At 31.5% G+C, this 11,963-nt stretch overlaps 1 protein-coding gene across 1 annotated transcript; it reads left to right on the forward strand.

The window, feature by feature from the left end:
- The first annotated feature begins 6,356 nt into the window (after nucleotides 1-6,356).
- LOC108203151 (beta-glucuronosyltransferase GlcAT14A) lies at nucleotides 6,357-10,213 on the forward strand. The gene is made up of 4 exons (XM_017371912.2): nucleotides 6,357-7,311; nucleotides 9,032-9,107; nucleotides 9,198-9,313; nucleotides 9,427-10,213. The coding sequence occupies exons 1-4, from the start codon at nucleotides 6,822-6,824 to the stop codon at nucleotides 9,939-9,941; spliced, it is 1,197 nt and encodes a 398-aa protein (XP_017227401.1). The 5' UTR covers nucleotides 6,357-6,821; the 3' UTR covers nucleotides 9,942-10,213.
- The last annotated feature ends 1,750 nt before the right edge of the window (nucleotides 10,214-11,963 follow it).

Raw genomic sequence — 11,963 nt, forward strand, 5'->3', positions numbered from 1 at the left:
CCGCTGTTCTGAAATTTGTGAATTTGATGTAGTGTTCTGTACTGATTTAATTTAAATACATAGCATGACATTCGACATGAATTTAATTGATAATTACTGTATTAATTTATTTATTTATTAAAAAACAATAATTAAAATATTTTGGAAGGGTTGAAATGAGATTACACGTAATAGTACGGATCCGGTTGGATCAAATTTAGATTCACGTTTACTAAACCAATCCAATACTCGAAATTGCGTAACTTGACAACAAACCAAATATATTACGAGTATCCAGCGGAGTCCTAACATATTCCCTAAATAATAAAATATTCATTTTTTAAGGGGATACTACATTTTATTGAATGGGAACTCCAACAACATTCCCTATTTCTATTCCCTGTTATATGATAATATTATATTCAACTTGTAAGTAGGAGAGAGAAAGGAGGGAAAGAGGGGGGAAAATGAGAGAAGTGAATATTTTATTCTCAAAATAGTAGAGGAATGATTCCACAATCCTAAAAATGAGGAATGAAATGGCATCTTAACTTTTCAAGACAGGTCCAAGAGATGCCCTATCTGTCCTAAGTTATAATTTAGGGCAATTGATGAAAAAACTTGATCCAACAATGTCCTAGTGATGCCCTATATCACTAGGACAACCCCCCAAGCCCTATTTTTGGGCACATCTTGCCCATCTATATTTATGATAAATTCTCATCAACACTCTCTTTCCTCTCTCTACTTTATATATGCTTTAATGATAATAGAGAGTTTTAATAATAAAATATTAGACATATTGTGAGAATAAAGCACATTGTTAGAGTTCAATTACTAAAGTATGTCCTAAATACTAGGACATGATATTGTATATTTATTTGGGGCTTGAACTAGGACACTCTTGGACTTGCTCTAAGGGATGGCTAGGACTTGCTGGAGTTGTGTTTTATGTCGTATTCCTTATATAATAACTTAGGACACCATATAAGGAAGCTGTGTAGATGCTAAGAGCAACTTCAAGAAATTCCCTATATCATGTCCTAAGTTATTATTTAGGGCATTTGATGGAATAATTTGATCCAACAATGTCCTAGTGATGCCTTATATCAGTAGGACAAGTTCCTCAAGCTCTATTTTGAGGCACATCTCCCCCTGCCCTATCTCATATTTTATTATAAATTCTTATCAACACACTCTTCTATCTCTACTTTATATTATGTTTTAATGATGGAAGAAAGTCTTTAATAATAAATATTAAATATCTTGTTAGAATCAGGCACATTGTTGAAGTTCAAGTTATAAATATATCCAATTACTAGGACATGATATTTATATTAATTTAGACTGAACAGGACACTCTTGGACTTGCTCTAAACATGGAGATCTAATTTAGCGCCATAGTGCAGAGTTTAGGATCTGGAAACCAACCCCCGAAGAAGACTGCGTCCAAAACAAAGACTATGAAGCTCGAACTACTATGACGTACACTATTAAACATTGATGACGGATGTCGGAACCGCATAATAAGGAGTACACTACTCATCTGTTTTGAAATATAAGCCGCTTGACTTTTTTTCATGTTTTTTAAGTCTTAACACATGCTAAAAATGATTTTTTTTGAAATTTTCTTTTTTCGAAAAAAGTATATGATGATATTATTATTCAGAAATAGAAATTTTCAAAAATAAGATTTTAGCATGCGGTCAAAGGATTTAAAAGTACGTGCAAAAAAGTCAAACGACCTGTATTTCAATTCATACTGAATCTGATTAATTTCGACATGAAAGTAAACTTCTACCTACTTATAAATAATAGCCCAACACGTTCTGTCAAACCTCCCTCCTGACAAATAAATACCTAACTCCGAACCCGAGCCTAACTCCGAACCTAACTCTTCGTCATACATATAAAAAAAATGTTATTAATGAGACTCGAGCCCAAGCCCTCTTCATTACAAGTACACCTCTCAAACCACTTGAGCCACAGACAATTAATTTTTTGTTCAAAGCATCAAATCATACATTAAAACTGTTGTATTTATATTTTTTTCAATATCATATTTATTTGAGATAAGTTATTATTTCAGGTAAGTCTCATATATTTTTTACATGATAGATTAATACCATAAATTAATTACTTACGTAATGAATTTAAATTTGAAATTTTTTTTGAACAATTGGGCTCGAGCCATGTTCCAGACTTCAAAAATGGATATAATTCATATTGAATAAAATGGATGAATTCAAATCTAACTTAATACTTTAAACGGTACTGATACAATATTAGAAATTTAAGCCATGAATTTGAGAAATAAGCACAAAAACTAAGATTTCGGTGAGCATCTTTGAAAGGAAAAATGATGGACTTTCAACATGGATTATGTCATATATTTCTTTTAATTATAAAAAGTGACTTATAAAAAGATTACAATATTTTGAAGAACATAAATAAGATAACTGAAAGAATATTTTATTTAGATTACTTTTTTATTTAAACTTATGATGAATTCAGAATTCGACGTGTAACCAAATCTTTTCAAAAAAAAAAAAATATAGATATAAGAATAGTGACATACATCAAATTTGGTGTTAGAAAATATGTCTAAATGATGTGATTTTGGTGATATATGAATTGAAATATTATAACTTGTGATACAAAGGTGAATTTAGGGAATTTCTATATTGTTAATCAAAAGTCAACCAAATAATAATAAAACGCGTTTACGAGACCTACTAAAAAGAGTTGAGTTATAAATTTTACTTGTTTAAAATAAAATAACACAGAGAAATAAGTTATAGATAATATATATATATATATATATATATATATATATATAGTAGTAAAAGTCTTAAAACTATAATTTAAATATGACATCCATCAATGTATAACATACGAGTTAAATAAAATGATTCGAAGTATAATTAAATTAATTAATCAATTACAAATCAAACTAATAAAATATAATTAATTCTGAAATGGATAATCCGACGCGATAAGGTGAAAACTAATATCTGATTAAACGGGAATAGAACAAGAATAGTTTTTCATAAGCCAGAATATCAAACACCTGATTTGATCTTTAACAATTGAATATGATATGCTACATTGCTCACCCCTAAAAATAAGAGTATCAAAATATTTAAAAATGTGAGTTTGCACAAAACTAAAAAAGTAACTATACGGCTAATTAAACTAAATATTTTTTATTTTTATGAACTTCATGGTGCCCAACTGACATCTACTCTATTTTTGCTATTTGAGATCTGATTTATAACAATTACATGAAAAATCATTAAAAGCCTAAATCAACAAGCTCAGAAAACTAATGATAAAAAATAATATTTTATAGCAAGACAATATTATAACACGCGGTATTAAAGTAATAATCATCTAATATTTTAAATTAACAAAAAAATATAAGACATTGAAATACTATATAATTGATATGAAAATTAAAAGGGTAAGCCAAATCAAACGTGTCGAAATTTTTCGGGTACAATTATAAGGTTAGGAGTTCAATGGATGCTTTTATAATAAAGTAAGGTAGGGTCTTTTACATACAATATATATTTAAATTATTATTTATACAAGGTGTGTGCAACATATGATAAAAAAGAATGTGTTGATGGTATGTCCATCATATATCACTTAACTATTACACAAACGTACGCTCAAAAAAAGAGAAATAAATATAAAACAACGCGGACCACACATCTTCATCTAATCATGATTTAGGATATCGTAATTCACATATCAAGAACAAGTTTTCATATTGGATGAAATAATTTAATAATTTTCAACAATAAATTACAGATCTTTTTAATGAGGTATAATATATTTAAATTCTAAAAGTTTCAGTATTAGTTTCGAGTATAATTTCGAACATGTAGATAATATGGTAGTGGCCTCTATATCCTAACGAATTTGAATATAGAAAAATCAGTTAAAATGTTGTTTTTTATCCATAATTTTCTACTATCAATGCTATTATATTGCAAATGTTGCATTTCATATTTACATATTCTGTTAAAAAATAGGACGTAATAGTTATGCTCGAAATAATATGATGACACACGAATATTATTTAAAATACAACAAAATCTAGAGTCCCGTGCCTCGCACGGGTTTTTATGCTAGTTATATATATAATAGCCCAACACGTTCGTGTCAAGCCTCCCTCCTGAGCAAATAAATTACCTAGCTCCGAACCTGAGCTTAACTTCGAACCTAACATCTTCTCATATATATAAAAAAGATGTTATTCATAAGACTCGAACTCCAATACAAATACATCACTCAAACCACTTGAACTACACAAACAATTAACCACATACTTTAAAACTTTTGTATTTATATTCGTTTCCGTATCTTATTTATTTGAGATAAGTTATTATTTCAGTCAAGTCTCATATATTGTTTACATGATAGATTAATATCTATAAATTAATTATTTACGTAAATAAATTTAAAATTGAAAAAGAATATGAATAATCGGGTTCGAGTCATGATTCAGGTTTCTAAAAATAGATATAATTCATATTTGAATAAAAATGAACGAATTCAAATCTATCTTAATAGTTTAAACGAGCACCGATATAATATTATAGAAATTTTAAGTCATGAATGTGAGAAATAAGCACAAAAACTGAGGTTTAAGCGAGCATCTTTGAAAGGAAAATTGTTAGGCTTTCGAAATGGACTATGTCATATTAATTTCTTTTATTATAAAAGGCGATTTATAAATAGATTACAATATTTTGGAGAACACGAAATAAGGTAACTGAAAGAATATTCCTATTTAGAATATTTTTTTTATTTAAAACTATGAATTCAGAATTTGATGTGTAAATCTTTTTTAAAAAAATTATAGATATAAGAATAGTGACAATACTTCAAATTTTGTGTCAGAAAATATATCTAAACGATGTCATTTTGATGATATATGTATTTGAAATACTGTAACTTGTGATATGAAGGTGAATTTAAAGAAATTCTATATTATTAATCCAAAGTCAACAGAAAAATAAAAGGATAAGACACGTCAAAAGTGTCAGAAATTTTTGGGGTGCAATTATACGGTTAGTAGTTCAATTGATACTTTTATAATAAAATAAGGTATATGTCTTTTTACATACAACATATGTTATAATTTCTATTTATACAAAATGTGTGCAACATATGCTAAAAAGAATGTGTTGATGATTTGCTCCATCATGTATCACTTTAACAATTATGCAAACGTGCTCTCAAAAAAGAAGAAATAAATGTAAGGTAACGCGAACCACACATCTTCATTTAATCATAATTTAGGTTATCTTAATTCACATATGAAGAACAGGTTTTCATCAAAATCATGGTATATTAGTTGAAATAATTTAATAATTTCAACAATAAATTACAGATACTTTTAATGAGGTATAATATATTTAAAATCCAAAAGTTTCAGTATTAATTTTAAATATAATTTTGACCATATATAATTTGATAATGGTCTCTATATCCTAACGAATTTGAATATAGAAATATCAGTTCAAATGTAGTTTTTGATCCATATTTTTTTTAAAAAATATACTCTCTTTATCTCATTTTAAGTGACCTTATTTGACTTTCACGGAGATTAAGAAAAATGTAATAAAAAAAGAGTAAATTTAGTTGGAAAGTGGGTAAAGTGGTGGAACATATCAAAATTTAATAATAGATTTGAGATAGTGGAGGTAAGTCGTGAGTGTAATAGTGTTTATTAAATAAAAAAAGTATAAAATAGAGAAGTATTTGGTGTAATAGTGAAAAATAGTGTTTAAAAATAGTAAGTACAATAAGTTCATTATTTTAGAGATATCCCAAAAAGGAATAAGGGTCATATAAATTGGGACAGAGAGAATAGTACTTATTATTACTATTAATGCTATTAGGTTGCAAATATTACATTTTTCATATTTACATATTTTGTCGAAAAATAAAATGTAATAGTTACGCTCGAAACAATATGATAACACACAGATATTATATAAAACATAATACAAACTCAAGACCCGTAAGAGAACAATATGATGACACATGAATATTATTTAAAACATAATAAAAATTAGAGGCCCGTGCCTCGCACGGGCTTTTATGCTAGTTCTTATGTAAACCTCAACTGAATTTGAATGATGAACGAAAAGATATTCGACCACTGTATTGAAGAAGGGAATTACTTCTCGATTTGATTTAATGCATAAGAGTTAAATAAATACTCAAAAGACCATGATAACTAATCGGAAGATCACACGAAAAACTAATCACACTTTTAATTACTTAATTTTAAAACGTCCATTCAATAATTTATCTGTCGAATTTATTAATCGCGATTTAAATTATACTTAACGTATTGGTTTGGTGCTTGTAAAAGTTACTCTACCCGAAAGTAAAAACTCAGCTCCATCATTAATTCTTTCATTCATCTCCCTCCATCCAGTCTCTCTGTTCTCCTGTGTTTCACTCATCAAAGATTCAAAGTCTTGTGAATCTCTCCCCCTTCCAATCTCTCACCGTGTTCCGGTCATCAAAATCTTGTAAATCTCTCTCCCTCTCCCTCTCTCTTTCTCCATCTCTCCCTCTCTTTCCATCTCTCTCTCTCTCCATCTCTCTCTGTGTTCCAGTCATCAAAATCTTGTAAATCTCTCTCTCTCTCTCTCTCTCTCTCTCTCTCTCTCTCTCTCTCTCTCATTTCTCTGTGTGTTTCGGTCATCAAAGTCTTCTCTCTCCCCCCCACACCCAAAGTCAGATGATACACACACAAACATTGACCAGCTGACTCTCTTCAACCCAATTGTCTTCTCAGCTCCACCAACTCACCAATGGGAGCTGAGAAGAAATGGCTCTTCACCCTCTTCTCACTAGCCTTCCTCTCCCTCCTCTTCTTCCTCTCCTCCATCCTCAACTTCTCCTCCACCTCCCCCCACAAGCCCTTCTCCTCCACCCCCCTCCACACCCCCACCTCCCCTCCCTCCTTCGCCTACTACATCTCCGGCTCGCACGGAGACGCTGACCGCATTTTTCGCCTCCTCCTCTCCATTTACCATCCAAGAAACATGTACTTGTTGCACATCAATGCTGGTGGCTCAGATGATGAGAGGAGAAAGCTGGGTGTTTTGGTCAAGAGTGTGAGTGTGATGAGGGCTTTTGGGAATGTTGAGGTTGTGGGGAAGCCTGATCCGAATACGTATATGGGGTCTTCGAATATTGCTGCCATTTTGAGAGGAGGGGCTATTTTGTTGAAGATGGATAAAGGGTGGGATTGGTTTGTTACTTTGAGTGCTTTGGATTATCCTTTGATTACGCAAGATGGTATGAATTATGATTATGATCCCCCCCCCCTTCCCCTTTTATTGTTTTTTGATTGCCTTATACGTAACTTTTATGTGAATTGTTAAAGATTCTTGATTTGTTAATTTACGGGATTTGTTGTTCTGCCTAGTTTGGTAGATTTAATTGAATTGGGAGGTTGTTGAATTAGGTGGTTTAGTGTTTGGTTAAATTAAGCTTTGGATGATGTGGATCAGTGTTAAAGTTGGGATATTGTTTGGTTTGGTTTCTGAATGATGTTGAGGTTTCATATTTAAGGATCTTGATGATGAATTTTGACTTGATTTGAAACTCTATATGTTGTACATAAGCATCTAGAAGTGTATGGACAGATCCAGCACAGAAATGAATGGCAAGCCGTGGATTGTAGGATTTATGCATTGCTTGGGTTGTTATACTTCCTGTGCATTTTTTTTCTTTCTGGAGTTTGTGTTTTCTAATTGTCATATTTGAATCACCACCCATTCTCCTCTGCATATAATTTTCTTACTATGTATTTATGTAAGCAATATAACAAGGGACATATAACGAGGGAATACACATATAATTCTCTTACTATGTATTTACGTAAGCAATATAACAAAGGACAAAATGCATTGTTTGCAAGAGACATTCACCGGAAATACAAATGGTTTTTGGAATGCTATCTGGAGTACCTGTATATTTTGACTGCCTCATTACTGTTTCTGCTTCAAAACATTTTGCCGCTTAACAGTGTTATTAGGCTTTGCTGGGAGAGGGTATTTCTTAAACACTAAAAGTATGTGGAGTCAGAGAAGTCGGTTTACAACTATGCTGCACCTGGAGAATGACCAACTAGAAATTTAGCTCTTAATTTTTTTGATATAATCATATTCATATAATCTTCTGATAGGTGATTACAATTAAGATGTATACCTGTTTGTGGATCAAAAATTACTGAGGGCATATATATAAGTTCTTACATACACATAATTGGTATAAATGAAGATATAAATATAAAAATCTTCAACATCGAATTTCACTTGAGTTCATACTATTTGCTAAATTCGCTCCAACAGCTTGTCCTTAGGAAAGTAAACATATATTAGAGAGGAAGTGAAGCGTCTTTTGTCAGAAAAGATACTAGTGGACCAAAGGATCACTCTGCACAGTCGGTCTGTTTCCGTAATATATTTTGATAATCTTGGAAGGAGAAACAATTGTTGCAAATCTTAATTGAAGCCGTTTTTTACAGGAGAACTACTTGTCCGCACTTCAATGAAATTTTTACGGACAAATCATTATCCAAATATTTGGCACATACTTATTTGACTACTGTGACTCTGTGAGTCTGTAACTATAGATTTTATAAGTAAGAGCTAATCTTATCGTAAAGTGTGTATATACAACTGGATTATAGACTGGATCATAGAATTGAAGCTTTGTAATTCACTGTAGTTTATGTTTTGTCTTTTATGCTTCTGGCCTACAGCAACATGTCACTTAATTGTGCGTGGAAAGATAGGTATCAGGAAGCTATCTGTCAAGACTATGTTTCTTTTTTAGGATTTTTATTACGATATTGTAAATCCGTGAATGATAATTTGGGGATTCTGTCACCATAAATCTCAAGGACGACATGATGTCGACAATAATTGACTTAGGTCATTATCTGCTAGTGCACTCCGACGGCTTGTGTTGAGCTGCCTGATAACTTTTTATTTTTACTCTATGTTTTCAGACCTATCCCATGTGTTCTCCTCTGTTAGAAAAGATCTCAATTTTATTGATCATACCAGTGATCTTGGATGGAAAGAGTAAGCATTCCATACATTTGTCTCTTTTTTTGTGCTTTATGTGTACAAACTATCCTAGGCTGATTAACAATTTTTGTACTATTGTTGTAGAGGGGCAAGGGTTCTTCCAGTTGTGGTTGATCCAGGCATTTACTTAGCTAGGAGATCTCAAATCTTTCATGCCACAGAAAAGAGAAAACTTCCGGATGCTTTTAAAGTTTTTACAGGCAAGAGCCCTCCTATGCTTCATTTGTTACTTTTTCATCAACTATTACAGTGTCTACATGCTTAAGTTATTGCGTATATTCAAAAAGTTTCCCTTATACTTTTTTTCCCTCAGGTTCTCCGTGGGTCACCTTGAGCAGATCTTTTCTAGAATTTTGTGTTCTTGGCTGGGATAACCTTCCACGAACACTTTTAATGTACAGTACAAATGTAGTTTTGGCCCAAGAAGTGTATTTCCATTCAGTCATTTGCAATTCACCTGACTTCAAAAATAACACTGTCAATAGTGATTTGAGATATATGGTGTGGGACGATCCTCCAAAAATGGACCCTCGATTCCTTAAAACCTCAGAATATGAAGGGATGGTTCAAAGTGGAGCTGCATTTGCAAGACAGTTTCAAACAGATGACGCAGTACTAGACATGGTTGATGACAGGATTCTAAATCGTGGTAAGCATAGAGCTGTACCAGGAGCATGGTGCACTGGCGGCAGAAGCTGGTTCTCAGATCCATGCTCGCAATGGGGTGATATTAATGTCTTGAAGCCAAGCCGCCATGCAAAAAAGTTTGAAAATACCATAAACAACCTACTGGTCGACTTAAAATCACAGTCTAGTCAGTGCTTGTAAGGACGGAATAATCAGGGAACATGCCGGGGTTCCATGTCTGTTCTACCCATGTTGTCACAAATTAGGAGTATATGATTACAATGCATTTTTTGGTGTTCAGCCCCATTTTTGTGTGAGGTGCTATTAGCAATGTTTATATGGACAGATTGATATCGAGGGGCAATGTAGAACACAGTTAGGACATATTTGTCGTGTATTATGAGTTGGGGTCTGAATATTTATTGCAAAGCCTCTGCCAAAATTCTTACAATGTTGTATACATGTTTCATCAATGCTCTGAAATTCATGGTTTCCCCAGGTTCTAGGGCATGAAGTGGTTTCTATGATTTGCATATTTGTGGTTGAAATTTTGAAGATCCCCACTCCGCCCCATGCACAAAATCATAAAATAGATTTTGAAAATAAAATCTATTAAAAATAATTTATAGAAGTTAGACAACCAATTTCAAAAAAAAAAAAGAAGTTAGACAACCATGCTTGCAAGTGATAAATTCATCTGATCAAAATAAGATATTCCCAAATTCATTTTAATAAAATAAGATATTCCAAAATTCATATCACCAGGCAGGGTAAAAAATGAGATGGTTTTTAAATTATGTGAGCCATGTTCGCAAATGATCTAATTCGAAATTCATCTTATTAGATAGTGTTAAGAAATGAGATATTCAGAATATATCGGACCAGACAGTAAAAAAAAGTAAGGTAATTTTTAAGTGATGCAATTTTAATTTGAAATTTATTTCACCCTAAGGTGTTAAAAAAAAAGATATATTTTATGTGAAAATTCATATGATTATTCGAATTGATCCAAGAATTTGAATTAATATCCGTAATATTTACATATCCGAAATCCATCCTATTATTGAACTAATACCAGCAGTATTTGCATCGGAGCAATCTGATACAAACAAAGCCTAATAATCCTTGTGAATTTGCCAACGAGCTTAGATCGATGGACAAGAACCTTCGTACACGGAACATTTTTTTATTGTATGGGCGACATCAAAGAATGGCCGACGTCTAGCCCATCAGCTCCATTTAGAAATCACTTGCAAACTAAGAAAAAACGGCAAAAAGATCCTAAGAAAAGGCCAAAAAACAGTGCGTCGTCTGTTTTCACTTTTCATACATCTTCCGAAATTTCAAATGTGAAACACATGCTCAATACATTTTTAAAGCTTTCATCCATGCAACACGAATAAACAATTTTCCTCAAAAAGGATGTTTTTAAATTATGACTTCTTTTGAGTTATATTCATATTGTTAATAAATTTCGAAATGAGAACTGGACTTAGACAAGGATAATGCTAGGTATCCCAAATTTTGTTATCAAAATATTTTTCCAAATATTTTTTCAAATGACGTGGCAGACATATGACTAGTTTTGACAAAAAAAAAATAGAGGGTTGATGTGCATACAAGGAGTCTCATTATTATTAGTGTGAGTTGAACCAATCATATTTTGCCAAAAAGATTTGGGTGAAAAATTTGGGAAAATTTTTTGGGTACCTAGTATTTTCCCTAGATAATAAGAACCATATTACTAGCCAAACTTTAAAATGAGCTACAACTAATTTAAAGGGGCGCATTTAACTGAAATTTTAATGGATTATATATTATTTATGTATTTTAAAAAATTGTCTAAGATTTTAATTTAATTTATACGGATTAGAGATAAAACATCATATAATTCATGTATAGTCTTTACGATTAGAGCACAATATTTCAAAATTTTATGAATTTTGGTCGGATTTCAAAATGCTTAAAATATATCGAATAGTCCCACAAAATCCATCGATTTATAAAACTCCAAAAAATCCATCAACATCTAATTGTCATCAATGAATTTTAAATAATCTTAGTTGAATATTATTAGATTTTAAATATAATTTAAAAACCTGATCAAATATCACTTCTAGTATAACTTAAAATCTCAATTGAATATCCCAGAATCATGATACATTTTTAAGTTTTAAGGAAGCAGCCGCCTTAGATTTTATAAATGAAAAAGATTCTTTAAAA

Source organism: Daucus carota, chromosome 9, assembly GCF_001625215.2.
Source record: "Daucus carota subsp. sativus chromosome 9, DH1 v3.0, whole genome shotgun sequence".
Taxonomy (NCBI): Eukaryota; Viridiplantae; Streptophyta; class Magnoliopsida; order Apiales; family Apiaceae; genus Daucus; species Daucus carota.